General features: G+C 37.0%; 6 protein-coding genes across 8 annotated transcripts; 2 read left to right on the forward strand and 4 right to left on the reverse strand.

The window, feature by feature from the left end:
* Positions 1-51: 51 nt before the first annotated feature.
* LOC106647926 (charged multivesicular body protein 7) lies at positions 52-2,890 on the forward strand. 2 transcript variants are annotated; one of them, XM_089590327.1, is made up of 7 exons: positions 52-66; positions 432-555; positions 641-953; positions 1,032-1,812; positions 1,886-2,078; positions 2,163-2,250; positions 2,473-2,890. In XM_089590327.1, the coding sequence occupies exons 3-6, from the start codon at positions 673-675 to the stop codon at positions 2,216-2,218; spliced, it is 1,311 nt and encodes a 436-aa protein (XP_089446453.1). In that variant the 5' UTR covers positions 52-66; positions 432-555; positions 641-672; the 3' UTR covers positions 2,219-2,250; positions 2,473-2,890. The 2 variants fall into 2 exon arrangements, with proteins under 2 accessions (XP_089446453.1, XP_014219986.2); XM_014364500.2 differs by lacking the exon at positions 52-66 and having other exon boundaries at positions 403-555.
* LOC106647925 (coagulation factor IX) lies at positions 2,277-5,090 on the reverse strand. The gene is made up of 5 exons (XM_089590488.1): positions 4,672-5,090; positions 3,723-4,387; positions 3,360-3,655; positions 2,945-3,281; positions 2,277-2,801 (listed from the first exon to the last, which is right to left on the reverse strand). Exons 1-5 carry the CDS (start codon positions 5,088-5,090, stop codon positions 2,569-2,571), a joined length of 1,950 nt encoding a protein of 649 aa, XP_089446614.1. The 3' UTR covers positions 2,277-2,568.
* A 1,993-nt stretch (positions 5,091-7,083) lies between these two features.
* Pus1 (Pseudouridine synthase 1) lies at positions 7,084-9,137 on the reverse strand. The gene is made up of 6 exons (XM_014347759.3): positions 8,999-9,137; positions 8,345-8,740; positions 7,911-8,256; positions 7,586-7,841; positions 7,358-7,503; positions 7,084-7,268 (listed from the first exon to the last, which is right to left on the reverse strand). The coding sequence occupies exons 1-6, from the start codon at positions 9,048-9,050 to the stop codon at positions 7,163-7,165; spliced, it is 1,302 nt and encodes a 433-aa protein (XP_014203245.3). The 5' UTR covers positions 9,051-9,137; the 3' UTR covers positions 7,084-7,162.
* Positions 9,138-9,497: 360 nt separating this feature from the next.
* Prosalpha2 (proteasome alpha2 subunit) lies at positions 9,498-10,960 on the forward strand. The gene is made up of 3 exons (XM_014364565.2): positions 9,498-9,613; positions 10,080-10,412; positions 10,508-10,960. Exons 1-3 carry the CDS (start codon positions 9,573-9,575, stop codon positions 10,836-10,838), a joined length of 705 nt encoding a protein of 234 aa, XP_014220051.1. The 5' UTR covers positions 9,498-9,572; the 3' UTR covers positions 10,839-10,960.
* A 71-nt stretch (positions 10,961-11,031) lies between these two features.
* On the reverse strand, positions 11,032-17,742 carry LOC106635718 (venom protease-like). Of its 2 annotated transcripts, XM_014347812.2 has the most exons (7): positions 17,440-17,742; positions 16,757-16,795; positions 15,494-15,757; positions 13,729-13,996; positions 11,826-12,088; positions 11,497-11,657; positions 11,032-11,416 (listed from the first exon to the last, which is right to left on the reverse strand). In XM_014347812.2, the coding sequence occupies exons 1-7, from the start codon at positions 17,516-17,518 to the stop codon at positions 11,252-11,254; spliced, it is 1,239 nt and encodes a 412-aa protein (XP_014203298.2). In that variant the 5' UTR covers positions 17,519-17,742; the 3' UTR covers positions 11,032-11,251. The 2 variants fall into 2 exon arrangements, with proteins under 2 accessions (XP_014203298.2, XP_014203299.2); XM_014347813.2 differs by lacking the exon at positions 16,757-16,795.
* A 1,524-nt stretch (positions 17,743-19,266) lies between these two features.
* Positions 19,267-22,357, reverse strand: LOC106647907 (venom protease-like). Its single transcript, XM_089590489.1, has 6 exons — positions 22,354-22,357; positions 21,923-22,186; positions 20,446-20,713; positions 19,774-20,036; positions 19,524-19,684; positions 19,267-19,449 (listed from the first exon to the last, which is right to left on the reverse strand). The coding sequence occupies exons 1-6, from the start codon at positions 22,355-22,357 to the stop codon at positions 19,267-19,269; spliced, it is 1,143 nt and encodes a 380-aa protein (XP_089446615.1).
* Between the last annotated feature and the right edge of the window lie 304 nt (positions 22,358-22,661).

Raw genomic sequence — 22,661 nt, forward strand, 5'->3', positions numbered from 1 at the left:
TGTGATAAATTGATAAAGTGACCGTCGCCGAACGAATTGAGACTTGAGACCGTCAGTGCTCAACTAGTCAGTGCCCAGTCAGCGAGTCAGCTGTTGCTGTTGATTGCTCATTGCTGTTCTGCACCCCCTCTCCCCCAGCCCCCAAGAAAGTATTGAAAAAAAAAAAAAAAAAAAAAAATCTTACAGTTACAAAGAACAAAAAATGCACCCTCTCATTACACAGTTTTTTTAAATTGAACCCTCATAAATTTTGTAGAAAAAAATTATTAACAGTTGCCAAGTTGTCTTGTTTTAAACCTCCGATATCTTTGGAAAACGGCAAAACGACTGCACTTTAAGTGTGTGTGTGTATACATATATATACATGTATATATATATATATATTTTTTTTTGCGTGTTGCTTTCGCTCTGACGAATTTTTTTCATGTGAGTTTCACAGGGTCTTGTGCCAAAGCAGAAATTTCGTAGAAGTTTTTTTCAATTGTGGGTTACAATTGTTGATTTGTTAAACTTTCTGTAAATGCTGCAGACTTGCGTCATCCATTGAAAGTATAGGTAAGTATATCCACACTAATTAACTATGTGGTGCAATAGTTGATTAAAAGTCCGGATATCTCCAAATTCTGCAATTGTTTATTAGCATATACCGTTGGGTACAGACAAGTAGCCAACATGTCATCATCAGAAACTTTCAAGACACCTGTACCAGCTAACCTACTACCCGAATGCTGGAATCAAGACGAAAGAATGAAATCCTTGTATGCTCCATTCCGAAATCGAGCTGTCAATCCCGAGGATTGGAACTCCAAGTACAAGTTCTGGAACCAGTTTATCAAAACGTGGACAAACTACTATGCCTGTTGTAGTTTCACTTTGACAGATTTGAATACTAATTTCAAGAGAAATGGGTGCAGTGCACTCTGTTTGTCCACAGTTTTGCAGGAGCTGTACAGGTAAGCTGATTCATTATTTTATATGTTTTGTAAAATCCACTCATGAATCACAAGGTAAACTTTGTAATCGTCATTTAGAAACGGGGAAGTGATCTTGGAGTCGGATTTTTTGAAAGAGCCGAGCAATTCATGGGCTGGCTGGACTGTTGACATGCTTGTGAGGAAACCAATATCATGGTCTTTCTCTAAATTAGTAAACTACGTGACCGAACCCGTCATTGATCCAGGGACCAAGTACGTTCACCTTGCAACTGTTAAGGAACTGGCAGAAGTAGTGCTGTCGACAATTGACAACAAAAAGGAAAATACACTCCAGCCGCTGTCAGAGCTGCTGAAAAATTGTCGAGAAAAAAGTGGTAATAACAAAATCACAGAGAACAACCTCAAGCTGGCTCTCATTTGGCTGAGAAACACAAAAAGAGCTACGTTTCGAGATTGCCAGGATGATGACAAAAATGAAATGCTTGTCAAGATTGCCCATAAAAATGTAGAACAAATAACAGATATCGACGAAGGTATACACAAACTACATCAACAGGAACTTATGCTCATAAAAAATGTCGAACAATTGGAAAGGGAAAGAAATGAGGTTATTGAAAAGGCAAAATCATCATTGGCTGGTGGACTGAAACAGGTGGCTAAAAGTTTCTTACGGAAGAAGCACGAGCTTGACAAGTGTCTTGAGAAAAGAAGCAATGCTTTGCACAACGTTCAGAGGCTTCTCGTGAGAATCAATGATGCCAGGTATGATACCGACACTCTGGCTGCTTACAAGGCTGGATGCAACGCTCTGAAGAAGTTTGAAGATACCGGCTTGACTGAAGATAATGTTGTTGACACCATGGATAATATGGCAGAGGTAATGAATTGTTCAATTTTGTTTTTCTTATCTTTGTTACGGAAATTGAATTATAATTCATTTTACCTTTTAGGTTCTCGACGAATTGAAAGAAGTGCAGAGTGTCATGGCTCAACCCATCAGTACTACTTCAGAATCAGATTCAGAGTTGGAAAAAGAATTAGCCGACATATTGGCTTTAGACGACAACAACGACTTCGAAAAGAGTTTTGATAAAACGTTCGACTCTGCACAATTACCAAATTTGTCGGCTTTAGGTTTACAAGGTAAACCATATATAATTAATAAAATGATGACACATGCTTTTTTGACGAGCAAAGTTTAAAAAAAATCTTTGTATTATTTTACAGATGTATCTTTGCCGAAAAATACATTCACAAAAGAACTGCATCCGTCACAAACGTAATTCATTGGGGATTGAGGAAAAACATCGTCAAGGTAAATAAAACATAATACGTCAGACATTCAACTTTCAAGTCATTTTATTGATCGAAAATCGAAAGCAAAACATTGTCAGTCTTCAAGTTTTCTCCGTAAACTAAAAAGTAATCTCATTCCATCGAAAAAATTAACTTTGTTCGGAACGATCATTAGCTTTGGATTGCCTCAGACTTTTAATAAAATCAAACATCAAAGATTGTCCATCTCGAAATTTTTCAGCGAATCTTAACGATACGAAAAAAGCACACCCAAGAATCCACCATCAAATGATCTCGTTGGCAGGCCTCATCACGTTGCGACACAAGCACACTGTGTTCACAAGCAGCTCTTCATCGGCTTCTTGGTTTCGACGCGCAGTATCACATCCTGTATCCACTCCATGTGACTCGACACTCGAGTGTACAGCGAGTACGCGTAACTGTCGCAGGTTCGCACAGCTCCGATCTTCGTCGCGCCAATGCCGACGCTCACGATGCCACGCAAATACCACTTGTTGTCCGTCTTGAATACGAGGCCACCCCCGCTGTCTCCATCGCACACCGACGAGCCTGTAAATAAACGGAGGATCACGTTGTTTGTTTGTATAATGGAATATTACTCCTGTATAGCTACGATTTATTAAAATTTTAAATTTTATATGCTTAAAAAAGAAAAAAAAAACTTTGCAATTATTTATTTTGCACACACTCACCGTTCGAGTACCCGGCGCAGAACTTGTCGATGGTTATGTACTTGACACTGTCAGACGCGAGACTGCTCGACTTGCACTTGTTCAACGGGATATACGGCACGGATATCGTCTGGAGGATGAAGCTCGAGTCGCCCATGGCAGTCCTACCGAAGCCGGCTACTTTACCAAAGTTTCCAGCTTCTAAGGCAGCTTGGTCCCCGACTACACTTACGTCGAGACAAACCGGCATTATGATTGAACTGAAAACAAAGGGCTTGTCGACCTCTAGTATGGCGATGTCGCTCGCGTAGTTGCCCTCGAGGCCCAGATAATTGCACACGGCGTATATGTTTTTCACCTAACGAGAAAGCATATGGCGTTACGAAGGAAAAATCCAGCATTTGGGGATGTGATGATATACGTAAGAGCTGATTACCGCGGCCTTCTTAACCGTGACTGGATCGTGCAGCTCAAAGTCGTAGTCCCTGAACACGTTGCCCGCCGCAACGAAATACTTGGACGGCGAGTCAACAGTTTTTCTCACCTCGTCGAAGATGCAATGGGCCGCGGTGACGAGCAGATTCTCGCGAATGATCGTCGCACCGCAGATGAACTGTTTCTCGGTGTTTTTGGCCTTGTAGAGGGTGGCGTGCCATGGGAACTCGGCGACGTCAGCGGTCGTGCCGTTAACGATCAACGGTTTGCCGCTCACTTTCGACGGTACCCCGCAGACTGTTGAAAACCATCGAAACAAAGAAAAATCAAACTACTTATTTTTCACCCACACGCGTATACGTACCCGAGACGCACTTCATGGGCTTGGGCTCCCATTCTCCCGCAGAGTTGCACTTGACGTTGTCTCGCCTCGTGAGATCCGTAGTCTCGGGCAGGTAGCTGTTTCGGCAGTTGAGCTCCGCTATCGTCCTAATGGGCGCGGGATTTTCGCAGGACACCCACTCGTTTTCGAATTTACACCTGGCTTCCAACGCCGCGGAACTGAGGGCCGGGCACTTGATCATCTCGCACTTGGGAATGGTCGACCACCTGCCCTGCAGTCCGCAAAAGACATCCTTCGTCCCGTTGAGCTTGTACCCGGCTTTGCACCGGAACACCAACTGAGTACCGGGATCGAGTTGTTTGACTCCCTCTCGAAGAGAGCACTCGGTGCCCTTGGGACAGAGACTGCCCTCCAGCTTCCATTCACCATGCTCGGGCTGGTCGGGTATGTTGCAAAGTTCCTTTGGCGGCGACGTTGGTCTCGGTGTCACCACATCAATGGGCCGCTCGGTTTTGCCCTTCTGGTCTTCATCTTTCCCATTGCTGTTGCCGTTGTTTCCCTGCTTCGATCGGCCGCACAGCTCGGCGTCCTCGTCCGAACCATCCGCGCAATTGATGACGTTGTTGCACTTGAGATTGCCGTCTATGCAGGCACCGTATCGACACTTGAACGTATAACCCGGGCAGCTGTAACAACAATGAGTACTTATTTGGTTCATTTATGATTCACGTTCGCGTGTGCCGTTTTTAAACGATGCACTTTTTTACGTGTGTAAAAAAAAAAAAAAAAAAAAAAACGATCTTTTGAATTTTGACTGTTGTTTCATACATGTATTGTGCACACGGTAAATGCACATAAGCCCCGAAAGTCTGTACTTGAAAACGAAAATAAAAACCCTCTGTGTAGTTGATCGGTATAAGAATGGAAATCGAGGGAAAAAACCCGAGAAGCTGAGTAAAAGATTTCTCACACGAAATCGCTGCAGGCCTCGACGGTCTCGTCGGACCTGTCCCTGCAGTTGACGGTGCCGTCGCATAGCTCGGTCCTGGCGATGCACTGGCCACTCTTACACCTGAACTGGTTGCTCTTGCAGCCGCCGTCGATGGCGCCCGAGCTCGGAGCGATCTTTTGACAGTCGAGCTCGTCGCTGCCGTCGGCGCACTCGTTGCGACCGTTGCACCGCGCGTTACCATCCACGCACGCACCGTAACTGCAACGGAAGTTGCGAGAACTGCAGGGCGGCGAGTTTTGGCACTCCTGGGTGGTTTCGTCCGAGCCATCGTTGCAGTCGGTCACCCCGTCGCACACGCGGTCGCTTGCTATGCACTGGCCACTCGTGCAGCGAAACTGCCGGGTGCTTTTTTTTTTTTTTTTGAACCATGCAATCATTGTTACAGTTTGCACGTTTTTATATAGGTACCTTTTTTTTAGATAATTCGTGGTACGGGCTCTTACCTGCATTTGGCTTGTAAATTTTGGCCCCGAGATTGTTGGCTCCTGACGCCTACTGCGGGGAAAAAACGTTATACATGTATATAGATCGTGTAAGACCAGGAGATTTTTGCGCGAGCATAAGACGAATTTCATCTTTTTTTTTTTTTTTTTTTTTTTTTCATCATCATTAATTGTATTGCATTCTTCGTGAGATTTGAGAAATTACGCATTAATAGTCCAAGGCGACACGCGCATTCGGAGTCTAAATCGCGGCTTATCGGGGTGACCCTCGATCGACCCCACTATCGATTTTTTTTAAATTTCAATACATCGAAAATCTTTGTAACGGAAAAATAATTAAAAAAACAAAAAAAAAAAAGTATTTAAAAAATGAAATCGACCATACGCTTTGTGACTTTGTGACTTTGAGGTATGTACCAGAACTCATCCATGTTTGCTTAAACTTCACGGTGAAACAATCTCACGTACATCCGAATAATGTACAAGCACACTTGTGATGAACGCAAAATTCAATCGTTATCGAATTACTTACGCAAAATTAAACTGATTTGTGCAAAGTATTGATTCACATAACAGTTGTGCTAACATATACTCTAAAAGAATATCATACACCCGAGGATAATGTATACGCGTGCGACGATTACTTTATCGCGTCTTTGGATCGATGAAAAAATCTTTTTTTTTTTTTCATGTAACAAATGTATCATAGCGTACACGGTAGTTTTCCACATTGCAAAAACCGAAAATTCTCGTTTACAGGCAGATACCGTTGTTTACCACGTGGACTGTGCCTCCAACGGGGGATTTCCTTGCCGATGTGTGTAATCTGCGACCACTATAATCGCACATACGCAATATAACCGAGCGAATGAGTTTCGCGAGAGATTTTACACTTACTTAGTCATTAGACCGCGTGATCAATATGTCACTGAATATTTTTGACGCCCCTCTCGCGATTTTCCATCATTTTCCTTCGATCTGATTGACATTGAAATGCAACAGTGTTTTTTTTCCCCCCCTCAAGTTTCCTCGTTTACGTAAACAACGTTTAATGCTAGTACAGATCGATAGTCGTGCGAAATCGATGATGCGTTACCGCGTGTTAACGACGCATATCGGTACCCAATAATCATACCGATGGTATACGCGTAAAATCGTCAACCATCGTGTAATCGGTATTAAGAGCTTCGGGGAGAAAACTAGGGAGATGTGTGTTAAAAGTGAAATTGGCGACTAACCGAGTAGCGTTAGAAAAATCAGGGCGAGCCAGCAGCAGTTGCGCGCCATACCGCAGTTTATTTGACTTCCTTACTTCCAAACGACACCTCTTACACGCCACTTCAGCAGCGCGTGCCACCCGAAGACTTTGATCAAGCGCGCACTTTCCCACGTCGGCCTCGGTAAACTCACTGTGCGCGCAATCGGCCGTGGCTCTGCATATCCGCGAGAGGAAAGAGATATATCTCCGCCCGGGAAGAGTAGAGGAGAGCTCTGGCGGCGCGTTTTTTTTTTTTCGCACTACCGATCAGCGCCGATAACGAGCGAAAGTTTTTTTTGGGTTGATATTATATACGTATGTTTGGATTTTTTGTATCGTTATTCGTACAGAAATTTGTTGTCTTTGAAAGTATAAGAGAAAGGAGCACTCGAGGAAAGAATAAAATTTACCTATGTTTTTTAGAGAAACGTTTTTTTGGGGCGAAATTTGACCGATCGTGTGGAGGAAACATTTTTGCGTTTATTTAATTTTTGTTGGATAAACAGTGAACTTCCCTTATTGTTTCCTCGTTTGATTTGTAAACGCGTGACGCAAAATTTTTGTTTCACATCAGTTCAAATGAACGAGATCTTGCTATAAATGAAATCACAATGATTTTTAATGGTAAGAGTCTATATGTTTTGGTGAAAACATTGTTATACGCCCTGATGAATGTATAATTATATATATTTTTTTTTTCTCGGTGTGTAAAAAAAAAACATCGGTAGACAAAAACAACTATAACTTATTAATCATCTAATGGGCCTTCTTCTTTTTCTTCCTTGTTCTCCGCTTTCGACTCGTCCCACAGTCCATAATCTGACGTGCTTAGTTGTGCCAACCATGAAAGCATTCTGGAAAAAAGTTTTCGCAATTTTAATGAAAACATAGATCAACAACACTTGACTGCTGATAAAAGGTAGTTGAACAAACGGAAACTTACGACTTTTCATTGATTTCTGTATCAATAACGTCCTTTAAAATATAATTCTTCTCAAAGTCTTGGATTTCTTCTTCACAATCGGCCCAATCCAGCCTCTCGTGGAGACCGTCTTTGCCATATCTTTCATTGTAATAATCATAATGTACCTGGAGATAATCAAACATTTTGTACATACCATTTGTGTTATGATAAGAGTTGAATTTCGAGATTCAGGAATCCTGTACTTACAATATTCAACATCAGTCCTAAGCTTGGAGCTCTGGAGATGATATATTTTGGAGTATTAAAAGATTGATTGAAATCTTCTTCTGTCGCAATATTTCTCATGACTGCAATGACCATGGATACCATTTTTCTAATTTGATGCATCATAAAACTTTGGCCTTTGATTTTTAAAGTCATAAACTCCATGTCGTTAACAATAACAGGCTTTTCTGCTTCTAAATTCATAATGTAACGTCTTGCTCTTGGATCTAACGGTAATCTGTAAATCGTTTAAAAAAATTTATTACTTTTAATACACAGGATTACCCAGCAATTATGTTTAACTTACATTTTTGTCGTGTAATTGTGAAAGTTTTTCGTTCCTTTGAACTTCTGCAGTAATACAGATACTTGTTCCTGTTTGTCTTTTGGTAATCTATACTCGTGAAATGGTTTTCCATCAATGAGAGACAGTGCTTCCATCCTCTCAGCTATTCTTTCCTCCATGCTTTCATGAGTTTTATTAAAAAGTTCCAAATTTTCTGGTGCAAATGCATAGGTTGGCAATGTGTAAGAATACGTACGTGCATTGCACTTTGATTTACAATTAAATCCTTTAGTTACTCTTTTTATAGAAAATACCTTGATATTTTTGGGCAAATGTTCGTTTATACTGTCTTTAGATGGATTTTCAGCTGAAATGTACAAACATAGTGAGAGTGATGATTTTTTCTTGATGGAAAATAGTACCATACTACAATTACGAAATGTACCCCAACTCACGTAATTTAAGACTAACAACTTGTCTGACAGCAGACACTCCCTTGTCCGTCCTAGCTGCTCTTTGAAAATTTATATTTTGAATAACTTCAACAGCTTCGGAAGTAATCAGATTGGCTTTATACATTGCTTTTATCAACTGTTCTTCGATGGTGTCAATTTTCGGATTCCTTTGCATTCCATAATAATCTTTACCAAGATATCCAAGCATCATTGCAAAGTTTCTCCTTTTTATCCTGACAAAAGGCACAGTTTCATTTTCTGTTTTCTGTTTTTTTGCTTCACCATTGCTTTCATTTTCTAAAGGTCTTTTTTCTGCTTGACTCGAATCTTGAGAAGCTTCGTTTGTTTCTGTCATTGTATCCAACTTAGTGACTAGTGTGCTAGTTAAATTTTTACCTATAATCAAAAAACGATAGAATACATAAATTAATAAACATGTTGGGAGTTTTTAACCATATATTTTATTATTATTAACAATCGTGTGTAATAAGTCAACTTATGAATTTTTAGTATATATTTAAAAAAAAAAAATAGACGTAAGTAATGGCACGAAACTATCATTTAATGTGAAATAAACATTGCAATGATAAATAAGATATACACATGTTTAACACAGGTTAGAAAAATTTTTAAAGTGAAGCAAATTTTACTTACAAATTGAAAAAACGCTACTAAAAAGTTCCTGAGGTTTGCCTAAACGTAGCATTTAATTAGAAAATATTTACAGCCTAAACACTTAAATTCAACACTATGTATACACGAAAGACGGATTATTTATGTGTACACCGCATAATGTGTATCTCACAAAAAAATATCAAATCGCATATCGCAGACGACGACATAATGGGACTAACCTCACCTTCAACAAAAAAAGAACACGATCCGTGTATGTGTAATTTATTAAATTTTCATTCTTTATGAAACAAAAAACCACAATTAATCAAATTAAAGTGACAAAAAAACACGAGAAATACAACATAAGTAAAAACGTTCTAAAAAATAAAAAAATAAAAACACTTAATACCATGCAAATTGCAATTTCAAACAATCGATACAACGTTCATATTTCGCGGGTGTAGTCTCTCTATACACATATAACATACATATGTATATATATGTATGTATATATATACTTAGTGTGCTCGCACTTTGCTGTTGTTGGATGCCGAAAAAGATCGGTGCTTCTTTTATGTGTCGGTTTAACAATTCCTGAAAAGATTTCTTAATCATGGCTTCTGAACGTTACAGTTTTTCGCTCACGACTTTCAGGTAATTACATTCTTTCTTCTTGTGGTGTTTTCATATTTTATTCAGTGTTTGCAAAGATGATTTAGTAAGGAATTGAAAACGGAGTCATTGTCAACATAACCTAGAGCCTAGAATGACAATCACTTTTATTAATTTGCAATTAGGCATTATTTTATATAATATTATTCGTCGAGTTGGTATTTTGTAAATATTTGACTTGATTATTATTTGTTCGTTTAAAGTTTATTTCAATAGCTTATTCTATTTTGGTTACAAGTAGAGAGTCAAAAACTTCTGGTGCCTTTTAAATTTGAATGACGACTTGATTTAATGCCATGTAGCAGCACATTAACTTTTATAATGTTAATTTAACGGCAATGATTCTCTTAACTCTAACAACTGGAAATCAATTTCCGCTGACTAGACGTTTAAAAGTCAACATTATTCTTAAACATCGCTGAGAGTAAACTATTTCTACTTTTTTTAGTCCTTCCGGAAAGCTTGTACAGATTGAATATGCTCTGGCAGCGGTGGCAGCAGGTGCACCTAGTGTAGGAATCAAGGCTGCAAATGGTGTTGTGCTTGCGACAGAGAACAAACACAAATCAATTCTATATGATGAGCACAGTGTGTCGAAAGTTGAAATGATCACAAGATACATTGGCATGGTTTACAGTGGAATGGGTCCTGACTACAGACTGCTAGTCAAGCAGGCACGTAAAATGGCCCAGCAATACTATCTGGTTTACAAAGAGGAAATTCCCACTGCCCAGCTTGTACATCGTGTTGCTATGTTGATGCAAGAGTATACTCAGTCTGGGTGAGGATCTGTTAAATTTTAAAAACTGCTATTCCACTCAATTGTTTATTTATTTATTTTTAACTTTGAACAACGTATTTTGATTTGATCAAAAGTGGCGTGAGACCGTTTGGAGTGTCTCTGTTGGTTTGTGGATGGGACAAGGGAAAGCCCCACCTGTTCCAGTGTGATCCATCTGGTGCCTACTTTGCCTGGAAAGCCACTGCAATGGGCAAGAATTACGTGAATGGCAAAACATTCTTGGAAAAGCGTTACAGTGAAGATCTTGAACTGGATGATGCCGTCCACACTGCTATTTTGACCTTGAAGGAAGGCTTTGAGGGACAGATGACAGAAAATAATATTGAAGTCGGTATTTGTGATGCCAATGGTTTTAGAAGGCTGGACCCCTCGAATGTCAAAGACTACCTTGCCAATATTCCCTAATTTAATAACTATATTTTTGATATTTATAACGTTTTCACGGTTGTATGCATTCGATGAAACACATAATTGAAAATTTAAAAAATAAATACTGTTTCTTTTATATTCTAAGAATATCAACTATATTCAATTGTTTCTAGTGCCACGTTATTTGATTGGGTTAATAATAAGAGTTTTTTATTCGCTTCACTTTTTCTCTTGTTTATCATAATTTAAGTTAATTTTATTTATCATTTTTGTTTCTTCTTACAACTTGCAAATTATAAAATATCGCACCGTAGTTCAATGACTATTATCTTGCATTAACGAAGATGTGAGTTTTTTTCGTAAATTTTTTAAACTTTTTTTATCAAAACCAAATATCACAAACACACTTGAAGTAAGAACCCTCGATCGTCAAAAGACAAACATGAGGTTCAAGGCCATACAGTGTTCTCGATCCAGTCCAAGTAGTGGTATACTTTTGAATAGACACCTGGTATCACGCTGCCACAAAGTTTTCCAAAGGAAGTGACCCCAACGATGTCGTACATGCATTCTTCGGAGTTACTGTAGACCATCAGTGGACCACCGCTGTCACCCTATATGCCAAAAAAAAGGATGCATAAACTCAAGTATTACAAACAAAAAAAAAAAAAAAGGTTAAATATCGTTTGAATACCTGACAAGTATCCTTGCCATCTTCCCCGGCACACAACTGTGATTCAGCACTTAGGCCCTTAGGAAGTTTGTTTCCCTCGTTTGCGAAAAGCCCCTTGCAGGTATCAAACGCCACAATGGGTAATGTGACTTTTAATAGATCGGGGGATCCTTTCTCGTCAACTAGGAGTTTTAAACAATTTGTTAGTCTTTGTTCTCCGTATTTTTTTACCGTTGTCAATACGTTGTAAAAGAAAAATGTAATTATTTTAGAACGCAGTACAATTCCAGCGATTTTAATACGATAAAATGTGACAGATGCAACATATGTGATTCGACAAAAACACTCACACCAGTCGACGATGCCCCAGCCTGCAACGACCGTCTTCTCGCCGGGTTGGATGTCGGGGTTGAGGGACAAACATGCCGGCCTCACGTAGGCGTCAAACGTCACTGGCCTGTCCATCTTGAGAAGGGCGATGTCGTTGTACTGCGCCGGTTTTTTGTAATCGGGATGTCTGACGCGTTCAATAACACGACGGTCCTGAGGTCTTGCATCGTCCTTTTTGCTCTCAAGATTGAGGTCGCCCACGCGAATGTGCTCAGCGTATCCCCTGAAAAAAAAAACCAAATCAGTTACTCAGTGCCGTCCTATACTGGCTACTTATGTCTTAGTAATTTGATGCAAAATTTTTATTTTGAGAAATTGACCCTCTTACTCTATTTTTAAGTTGAACCCATCGAATAATGCCCTAACATAATTTCTTGTTATATTACCAATGCAAAAAGTGCAATTGCATATAGTATCGATTTCTTACGTCAAATATTATTCAAACAAATAATTAATTTCATATACAAGATAGGCTCAAGTTTAACATATGCTTGTATGCACAAGTACGCATAAGTATATGGACTAAGTATATCCAATTGGACTTGAAAAATAATAAAAACATACATCTTAATTTTCATACGACAGTCTGACGGTAATTTGATTTTTCGTACGTATAAGTTGACATTAATAGTCCATGGAGAATTGCAAAAAGTTCTGGGTGAAAAAAATTTTTTTTCTGATGCTATTACACAAAACTTGTAACTTTGAATCAATGAAATTCTTTTTATGTCGATGAAAAAAGAAACCATCAAATCAAGTATGAGAAGCACTTGGCTATTGTTTTTATATGTTGACGTTTCTTCAATTAATCTCTGTTAAACTCATCAGAAGTTATACGTATTAAAATACTTTAATGTCAACGTTGTTGCAGAGTCGATAAATCAATATTCTTAGAAAAGTTCAATAACAATATGTTATTGAATTGATTATTTATAAATCGTGATATCAGTTGTGTATTTTTCTATTGGTATCACCTCTAATTACTACTATACGGTATAAATACCTGTTTTGCCAGGGAAACAGTATATAGCAATTAGACTTTATCGCACACTAAAAACACATAGCTGATATTTTGCAATTTACTTAATCTGTTCTTATTTTAAATGTCGTTGTATTTTCTTAATATAAAACAATCACCTCTAAAAAAAGCGCATGACACTTGAAGTATTCAAAGACATACTCAATCATCTGATGAAGTCAGTGGAAACTGACCAAATGTCAATAGAATGTACCAATAAAAAAGCTCTGATTTTTTTCCTTTTTCAACGAAGAAAACGTTACTTTTCTCACATTGTTGATTATCGTGTGTAGTCGAGAAAAATTGTCAAACGATTATTTGTATCATGTACATCTTTGTCCAGGATGCAATTCCGATTAACATTTACAGTCCAAATAGTAAAGAAATATTTAAACGAGCAATTTCTTGTCCGTTGTAGTGACAAGTTGACATATTTCAATGAAAACCTGGGTACTAAAAAATCATACATACATAAAAACACACACACAATTTTTCTTACCATTACTTATTAAAAAAGAAAAAATCATCTCAACATTTTAGTTACTAAAGAAAACATAAGAAAATATTTTAAAAATCAAGGTCCACGCATAGTCAAGAGTACAACAATTTTTGTAAGTTAGATAACTGTAAATTATTATTTTGTCACGAAAAAAAAAAAAAATAATAATGTAGAAAAGTAAGATTCACTATATTTACTTTGAAATAAATTCCATCCACCCTGCCATAAACTATTTTTTAAATTGTTTCTCATTTTTAATTATTTCCCTTTTGCTGCCAAGGTAACTCGAGTTTCGTAGTTGAAAAATAGTAGACCCTCAAGTACCGTTGAAAGTAAATTAGCTCACCATTGGAACGAGTAGGTGCAATGCGCCGCTGTAAGGACCCACAAGTCGGAGATAAGACTTCCACCGCAATTCCAGTAGATTTTGTTGTTCTTGGTGTAACCGATCGCCGCCATGTGCGGGAACTCCTTGGGCTCGGCTTTGGTGCCACCCACTATGAGTTTTTTCGATTTTATGGCGCACAGCGAGACGTTGACGTACATCCGATCGCCACCGGTTAGGACAGGTGGCTCTACGAGGGCGTACACCGATTTTGCGTACTCTTGGCACACTATAAAAAAAAAAAAAAAAATCATGTTTGGATAATATTTTTAAGAATAACTAAACGGTTTTAATCAACGCAAGGGTATATTCGCTCTTCCTCAACATCAGTCAAGTGATGATAATTTTTTATTCGAGATTGAATCATTACAAAATAGTGTTTAAAAAAAAAATAAAAAAAAGTAAATGTAAGTTGTTGAAAAAAAGTTTTTGTTTCGTTTTTAATAGTGAATTCGAGTATAATAATTTTCATCTTGAAAAGTAAGTTACGAGGCAAAGTTTTACAACTGGGGTATCAACATTTTTTATGAATGTACTCAGACAAGTACTACTCAAGTATGTGCGTGGTAAATAAAAAAAAAAAAAAAAAAAAAAGCAAGGGCAATGAGAAAAAATAAAGTAATAAAGATAAAAAGTGAAAACGTCATAACTGCTTTGAGAACAGCCCGGATGACAAAGATTTTTCATCCAAATGGCTCGAGTCCTGTTGACTTACAACTTTTACATTGTTTACACTTTTGAAAATTTAATGAAAATCATGTCGCTTGTTTTCGCCTTGAAAACTTTTGCAAATTGTTCTGATACAATTGGCGGATACATAGTGTCGCAAAAGGCTTGAAAATTGGTTGATCGACGAAAAAAATCTTCGAAAAAGTACGTAAGCGTAAATGCAAATTTGGAAATGTATATTTATAAATGTTCGAGTCATAAATCGATTGACAATCTCCAAATTCCTTAAATATGTCAATAACAGAAAAATAAAAGAAAATACTCCAAACAAGTTTTCATTTTTGGCTGGCTAGGTTTATCTCTATCTATTTATTTAGGATTTCAAAATTTAAACTTTTAGACGGACAAAGTTTAAGTGGCAAGAAAGCCCAAGAAAATCGCAATAACTTAGGCCCAAAGTCAGCAAAATCAATGTAAATCACACGTAACAAAAGTGTGAGCTTTGACTTACGTTCTAACCGAGGATTCAGATGCATTGGCCTACGAAGTACTTAAGAAATTTTAATATATTTTTGTGGGTCCAGGTGAAGCGTATACAAATATTGAAAATGCACTCTACCTTCAGCGGAATTATTTTTTATTTTTTTATTAAGCGCGACATGATAGTGTATATTACGACACGCTTACACCCACACGCTCAATTTTGGACAGTTCGAAAAACTCGCACGGAAATTTACCTAAGCTTTCTCAAACATGATTAATCTCACGGCCTGATGTAACGCGTTATATTTTAATATTCCTTTAATTTATAACATCCGATTGATAAAAACAACACTTTTTTTTCTTATTTATACGGTAAATGTTACCTCCCCCAAAGATAATTGAGTTGTTGTCCTTGTTTGCCCAACAATGACGTTCGTGATTCCTTTCGGAATGACATAACTGGTACAGTGGCAATTTTTCAACGCAGATTGAATAATAATCATCGGATGTGCAAAATTACTTGTGAAAGGAAAAAGAAGAAAAAAAAAACAAAAACAAAAAAAATGTAACTTACTCTGCTGGGCGCGTCTAATTCTGTGATTCCACTTGAACGGCTTGTTGGTAGTCAAGTCCTCGTTACCACCCCATGCAGGCGTCGATTGTGTGGTGGATCTAGTTATGGTACTGCCACTGTTGGGGCAGCAAATTATGGGCATCCTGTCCTTGTAGCCACATACCGATTCGGGGCGTTTTCCCGCTATCAGGTCGTTGTAGACTGAGGTGCACTTTGTCAGCAGCTGGCAGGTGCCCTGCTGGTTTTTCAGGGAGCATTCAGAGCCTGTTGTTACAACGGAAATGGAAATGTTTAGAGTCAATGTTGCAGTGCATTCTTCGATCATTCGTGTCAATGAATTTTTTTTTTTTTTTTTATTAGTTAGTTAGAAATTTTTTAAGTGTAAAATCAACCAAGTTTACTGTGTGAATCCAAATGTATCATTTTAATTTTGTAGATTCACAAAATCCATTACTTCAATGTTACACTCAAAATTTGGTGAAACATCTGAAAAATCTATCATAGTTTGCTCAATAAATAATAATGAACCATTAACACGAATACATTAAAAATTATTTTTAAACATTTTTGGCTAGTGTAACTCAATTTTTATGATGAAATTCTTTTTTTTTTTATTTAATTTTTATAAGCTGTGGTCAACAATATTTTTCTACCTAAAATAATACATTACAGTATAGAAAAAAAAGTCAAATATCTAAAATTTATTGCATGTTTTTACTAGAAAAAAAGTTTTTCTCGGTATTGTATTGTAACTGGTTATTTAGTGAAAGATGGTCTCACAATAAACACTGCATTGTATTTAGGAAAAAAAAATTTCTTTTGAAGTTTAAAAAAAAATTGCAAGTCAGTAAACGTTAATGACAGATTTCTATCACATATTTTACATGCCAGAAAGTATATTGAATCTGTGATAAAAAGAGTTTCTAAGCCAGTAATAATAAACATTTTTTTAATTTTTATGCCTCGTTAAACAGTTTATGCACTTTGTGAAAACAAACAATTTAAATCTTCCGCAAATTTTGATTTATAGTCTACAAACAACATTAATATTGGACTATTTTTGTAATTGTATTTTATTGCAGTTTATTTAGTCTTTTTTTAATAAATACAAATAAATATGTAATTTGAAAAAAGGTTATTGCTTCGAATAGCTTTAGTTTCTTATTTAGAATAAAAATTATTTTTATTTGATTTGTGGTTTAATTGCAAGTAGAGAATTTATAACTATTATTATTTTTTATGAAAAATTTAGAAATGCGTTACCTTCAGACTGTGCAATTACCAAATTTCGGTCCACCGTCGCTAACACCATCAAAATAATACACCACCACATGATTCTTTACTCTTAATAAAAAATAAAAAAAAAATAACGCACTTTCCAATATCAATAAAAGGATCCGTCGATACGAGGAACGAAGACTCCGCGTTACCAAAATCGCAACTGTTCTTATTTTAGTTTCGGCACCTGGTTTTTATGGTGCCTTCCCCTCCCATTAAAAGTTAAAAGATAGGAGTCACTCCCACTTGCTTTCCCACTTGATGCGTTTTTTTTTATCAGAGTAGTGCATAATACGTATTGTTTGCTTTTACTTATATATGTTGTATTAGTAAATAAGACTCCAATAATTTGTGCTCATACAGATAACTCCGCGAAATCCTTTGTCAATAATAACATAAATTCCTTTGTATTTAAATTCATGATATAATATACGGCACAAGTTTTTTGTCTCACTCACTCTCGGGTATGTGCATTCGAATGCAAATATAAAAGTAATGTTGGTGAAAAAACACCGTCGAATCTGAAATTTTAATGAATCAATGGCAAAGAGAAAAATAACCCAAACAAATCGCCGGAGTGTTGTGTTGAAAATTCACACACGCCCATTTTTTCACGCTAAAAATAAACATGACCATGACTCCTCTTTTTAATAAAGACAAACACTTACCGATTACCTGTCCAGCAACTAAAAAACACTCCGTTGCACAAAACAGGAGCATCAACCTGTAATTGAGTGACGACAGCATTTCAACGACCAATTTGTAACGACACCGATGATTTTAATGTTAAACTCACGGTACATGCGCACCAACGATTATTTAACCACTTGTTTGTCTGATTGCTAGTGTGTGCCTACTATCACATGCACCGTCGCGCTGTTGTTTCTACCTGTGCGCCTAATATACTGTTTTGAAATTCCCCAATACTCACTACACATAAAAATTATGACGATCTGCTCGCGAAACCAGGAAATCGGATGAAAAAAAAAAAAAAAAAAGATCGGCAACGATCCCTGTGACGCACGCGTTCGCTGAAATCCCTTGGATACTGCCGGTAGTCTGCCGATCGTCTTGGCCTCGGCTCTCTGCGCGTCCGTGGATTATGCACCTGCACCTCATACTCCGGTCTCTCTCGCTCCGCTGTTCCGATGCGTAGCGATGACTATAGGAACTTGCTCTTCTTAATGGCTCATCTGTATGCACGTATACCGATTTATTGAGCTTGGCTTGTCCGATCGGTAATCGTGGGAAAGCTTTACGTTGGTACACTATTAACCGGAAAATAATTCGTTCCCCGGGAAATTCAAATGCAGGTATTTACTTAAAACATTAAAATATTAGTATAAATTTTAACGATGAAGTAACGATTTTACAATAACGTCTATGACTTAAACAACCACTATGGCTAACTTATAAATATTTATACTAAAATTATGAATTTTGTTTTACAAAAAATAGTTAAATCATTTGAATTTCACGGGGAACGAATTATTTTAGTTAGTGTACGTTTACTCATCCGTTTTCGATACTTGTCTATAAACAAAAAAAATTAAAGCTTTACGTAGGAGATGAACTAATATTCGTGGAATCGCGATACAATAAGGTATTTTTTTTTATGTTGCCATTTTGATCACAATTGACAGTAGTTCCATCGCGTACATGAACAATTCTACAAAAATCGTTCGTGGGTGAAATTTTTTTTTTTTTTCATTTTACGTTTTGTCAATTGATTTTTTTTTTTTCACGAAATATTGCGTGGTTAATTATTTTTTATTATATTTAGTCTAAACTAATAGATTCAAGATCTTCAGTGATGGCCAGGCGTGGATGACAATTGCATACGGGACATACCTGGTTAAAGTTGTATTTATTATTGGAAAAAAATTAGTTTTATTTGACAAAAAAAAATTGCTTCTTCAACTTAATATAATTGCATTTATAGTAAAATAACGATTTTTTAAAATCTTAATGACAAGTATTTGAATTTAAATGAAGAAAAAAAAATTCCAACAAGCATAGATCGTATTGTAATTAAAATATGTCGAATACATAAAACAATACTTGTTTAATCTAAATACTTCATTCGAAATATAACATCTCAACTAAAATATTATAAATACTAAAAACTTTAGATACAATTTATACTTGGTCAATGTATTTCAAATACAAACGCATTTTAAAAACTTTATTTCAGATACATTAACTGGCAATAACATGTCATTGTATACTTTAACACATTTTCACCAATAGCCACAATATGTGAAACCATTTTTTAAACATTCCTTTGATTTCATCAATATTATCATTCAGGTATGTATATGATTTATATGACCAGAGTGTATCAAACCCTTAACAATGGCACACGTGTTCAAAAAACCGTCACATACATTTTAAGTAAAGAGATTATCAAATGTAGCAAAGAAAATAGTCAATTTTTTTTTCTTTTTCATTAAAATCACGTTCCACGAAAACACCTGAAGCAAACTTTCCGATCGTCAAACAAGTTTTAAGGTTCGAGGCCACACAGTATCCTCGATCCAGTCCAAGTAGTGGTATACTTTCGTGTACACGCCAGGAATGACACTCCCACAAAGTTTTCCAAAGGAAGTGACCCCGACGATGTCGTACATGCATTTGTACGAGTCGCTCCTGACCATCAAAGGACCACCGCTGTCACCCTACAAGAAGTGCCAAAAAAAAGGGTCCCATGAAATTAAGTTGGTGTTGCGGAATAAAAACAAATGCTCCTCACCTGGCAGGCATCTTTCCCATCTTCCCCAGCGCACAATTGTGACTCGGAGTTGATGCCTTTTGGAAGTCTGGCTGGCTCGTTCCCATAATATCTCTTGCAGGCGTCGTAAGACGCAACGGGTATATGCACCTTCATTAAGATGGGGGACCCTTCTTCGTTAGCTAATAATACAAATATATAAATATGTACATATTTAACAATTTATCAATCCTTACTCGTACAATCATCTCACTCATCCGACTATACTCACTCCAGTGGACGATACCCCAGCCGGCTACTGTCATCCTTTCGCCCGTTTGGACGTCGGGGTTCAGGGACAAACAGGCCGGCCTCACGTAGGCGTCAAACGTCACTGGCCTGTCCATCTTGAAAAGAGCAATGTCGTTGTATTCTGCCGGTTTTTTGTAGCCGGGATGTCTGATCCGCTTAGAGACGCGTCGTTCCTGAGGTTTCGCGTCGTCACCCTCACCCGCCAGGTTTAGGTCACCCACGCGCACGTACTCGGCAAATCCCCTGGAACAATCGAAAAGTATTTCTCAGGTAATTAATGCGCAAGTATAAGAGATAAAACATCATTTTTTCGTACACGTTTGTCCCATGGGGTCATACATTGTACAGTTACAGGAAAAAAAGACTTTTTGTAGTTATTTTGTTATCTACAATTATTTTTGCGGCATAGTAATCAAACGAAACATTTAAAAAATCATTTGAAAACCCAATTATCTCCCTATAACTTAAAGGACCAGTTTTTTGATGGATTAAACATAAATTGTTTTAATGCTGTTAAACTGAACAGTAACAGGACAATATTAAATATTTTGAGTCGATGAAAAATTTGTAAAACAAGCGAATCCGCATTAAAGTAAATTTTTCGTAGAGTGTCAAGTGATCTCAAATTGGAAAAAAAAATTTTTTATCTCACCATTCGAACGAGTACGTGCAATGCGCCGCCGTAAGAATCCACAAGTCGGAGATGAGAGCACCGCCGCAGTTCCAGCGGATCGGGTCGTTCTTCTCCTTGACGAAACCGATGGCAGCCATGTGCGGGAACTCCTTGGGCTCGGCTTCGTTGCCACCAACTATGCGCGTTGCCATTCTTACTCCGCATGCCGAGACGTTGACGTATGTCTGGATGCCGTCTCTAATGACCAGTTTTTGGGTGTACGCCAATTTCGAGTACTCTTGGCACACTAGAGGAGATTTAGAAAATTTTTCCTTTAAAGTAATGTCAAAAAATCGTGATTGTTTTTGCCAAGCCTTTGTTAAATTTTGTGGTTACGAATCGTTTTTTTACCATTAGGACAGTCAAGGTGAACAAGTCCTTATTTTACGGATTTATCCTTTTTTTAATAATAAATCATCAATATAAGTAGAAATTATTTGTAAAAAACGCTGTAGGTCGTTATGATAAAAGACAAAAGGATCGTAATTGGATTATATCAGAAATTATTTGTGTATTAAAAATGTAAAAAATAGATGATAAAGCCTTTCGATTCTCCACATGATTAAGAAAAATTTCTTTTTTTTTCCAATGCTAGTAGTGCGTAATAAATAATTAATTTTAATTGACGCGTGAATTTTGAGGTAAAATTAAAGTGACGGGTTACCATAATTTTTTATGAATGTAGCCAAGTAGCAGTACTATTTTTGCATATGAAAAATAAATGAATAATAATAATTTCATCGAATTTCAAATTGCTTGTAAGGACAACGAGGAAAAATAACGTAACAAAGATAAGAAGTGAAAACGTCACTTCAGCATCGGGAACATCCCGGATGACGAATACCTTTTCTCTGAAAAATAATCGCTCGAATGCCAGCGATTTAAAATCCTCACAACGTTTGCATTTTCGAAAACTTAATAAAAATCACTCCACCTGTATAGTTACAAAATATGTTATAAATCGGTCTGATTTAATAAAGAGCACAAAACATTTTAATAAATAATACAAAGTGTCATAAAAGGTTTGAAAATTGGTTGATTGCATTGATTGGCGCGAAATATCTTCATAAAAGTACACAAGCATAAGTGTAAATTTGGAAATATACATATAACAATATCCTATAAATTAATGATAACTGACTGACTAGAGAAAAATGTAAGCCCACACTTCAAGTCTGAAGATTCAGACCCCAGAAAGAATCTCTTTTTTTTTTTTTAAATTACGCCTTCGATTTGTTGAATCAGATTGATGAAAACAGTGCGCTCCGCGTATGGCTCATTTTATTTGCCTAATATATTTCCTAAAGTTAATTGAGCTGTAGAACTTATTAAATTTACAGTATCGTTTGTGATTCCATCTGATACGACCAGACTTTGACAGAATCCCTTTTTTCTAACAAATATTGAGTTAATAACCGGATTTGCGAAAAAAAAAAAAAAAAAAAAAAAATCTTACTCTGCTCGGAACGTCTCATATTAGGATCCCACTCGAACGGTCTGCCGGTGGTCATGACCTCGTTGCTACCCTCCGTGGGTTTCGATGGGGTGGTGGGGCTAGCGGTGGTGGCGCCCTTGATTGGACAACAGACTATTGGGATCAACTTGTCGAAGCCGCATACCACCTCGGGCCGCTTACCGGCTTTCAGGTCGTCCAAGGCTGGACCGCACTTTGTCAGCAGCTGACAAGATCCTCGCTGGGTCTTTATATGGCACTCGGAACCTGTTATTGGAGGAAATTTGGAGAGGTTTGAGAGTCGATACTTTTTATTGACTCGATGAAAAAAAAAAAAAAAAAAAATGGTGATTCGAAAAGATGTGCTGTCTTTTTTCTTTTATAGGCGTGAAGAACGTTGTTTAACATTTTTTACAGGATTAAAATGAATGTACCCATTATGAATGATAAATTCATAAAATATACTCTTCAAATGTTAAGTTTGTACTTCAACACATTTTTTTCTCTTTTTTTCTGCTTATAGCTACAATTCACTTGAGTGAGTAAGTTGTTGTTGCTACATACTTTAAATATGTTGTTTCAACATTTTCATTGCGTATATAATAAAGTATATATTAAAATCGGTTGAAACGACGAAATACATTCACGACTTTTCTATGTTTTGTTAAAACATGAGTACCAATTATATTTTAAATTTTACGTAGAATAGTTAAGCTTTTCATCAATCACTCGGTTAAAAGAC

This window comes from Copidosoma floridanum, unplaced genomic scaffold (assembly GCF_036245765.1).
Source record: "Copidosoma floridanum isolate Cflo_tuat_1 unplaced genomic scaffold, Cflo_Japanese_pri ptg000012l, whole genome shotgun sequence".
Lineage (NCBI taxonomy): Eukaryota > Metazoa > Arthropoda > Insecta > Hymenoptera > Encyrtidae > Copidosoma > Copidosoma floridanum.

Excerpts from the sequence above, each read along its gene's own strand:
- LOC106647926 (XM_089590327.1), top strand. The coding sequence starts at position 673 with ATGTCATCATCAGAAACTTTCAAGACACCTGTACCAGCTAACCTACTA. Across the intron at positions 954-1,031 it reads GTTTTGCAGGAGCTGTACAG|AAACGGGGAAGTGATCTTGG; the intron begins GTAAGCTGATTC and ends ATCGTCATTTAG. Across the intron at positions 1,813-1,885 it reads CCATGGATAATATGGCAGAG|GTTCTCGACGAATTGAAAGA; the intron begins GTAATGAATTGT and ends TTTACCTTTTAG.
- LOC106647925 (XM_089590488.1), bottom strand. The coding sequence starts at position 5,090 with ATGATTGCATGGTTCAAAAAAAAAAAAAAAAGCACCCGGCAGTTTCGC. Across the intron at positions 3,282-3,359 it reads TCACGGTTAAGAAGGCCGCG|GTGAAAAACATATACGCCGT; the intron begins GTAATCAGCTCT and ends CTTTCTCGTTAG. Across the intron at positions 2,802-2,944 it reads CTGCGCCGGGTACTCGAACG|GCTCGTCGGTGTGCGATGGA; the intron begins GTGAGTGTGTGC and ends GTTTATTTACAG.
- Pus1 (XM_014347759.3), bottom strand. The coding sequence starts at position 9,050 with ATGCTACGTTTAGGCAAACCTCAGGAACTTTTTAGTAGCGTTTTTTCA. Across the intron at positions 7,842-7,910 it reads CACAATTACACGACAAAAAT|ATTACCGTTAGATCCAAGAG; the intron begins GTAAGTTAAACA and ends AACGATTTACAG. Across the intron at positions 7,504-7,585 it reads TAGGACTGATGTTGAATATT|GTACATTATGATTATTACAA; the intron begins GTAAGTACAGGA and ends GATTATCTCCAG.
- Prosalpha2 (XM_014364565.2), top strand. The coding sequence starts at position 9,573 with ATGGCTTCTGAACGTTACAGTTTTTCGCTCACGACTTTCAG. Across the intron at positions 9,614-10,079 it reads TTTTCGCTCACGACTTTCAG|TCCTTCCGGAAAGCTTGTAC; the intron begins GTAATTACATTC and ends TACTTTTTTTAG. Across the intron at positions 10,413-10,507 it reads CAAGAGTATACTCAGTCTGG|TGGCGTGAGACCGTTTGGAG; the intron begins GTGAGGATCTGT and ends TTTGATCAAAAG.
- LOC106635718 (XM_014347812.2), bottom strand. The coding sequence starts at position 17,518 with ATGCTGTCGTCACTCAATTACAGGTTGATGCTCCTGTTTTGTGCAACG. Across the intron at positions 16,796-17,439 it reads AGTTGCTGGACAGGTAATCG|CGACGGTGGACCGAAATTTG; the intron begins GTAAGTGTTTGT and ends TGATGGTGTTAG. Across the intron at positions 11,658-11,825 it reads CTGGGGCATCGTCGACTGGT|TTGACGAGAAAGGATCCCCC; the intron begins GTGAGTGTTTTT and ends TAAAACTCCTAG.
- LOC106647907 (XM_089590489.1), bottom strand. Across the intron at positions 20,714-21,922 it reads TATGAGACGTTCCGAGCAGA|TGTGCCAAGAGTACTCGAAA; the intron begins GTAAGATTTTTT and ends AATCTCCTCTAG. Across the intron at positions 19,685-19,773 it reads CTGGGGTATCGTCCACTGGA|CTAACGAAGAAGGGTCCCCC; the intron begins GTGAGTATAGTC and ends TTGTATTATTAG.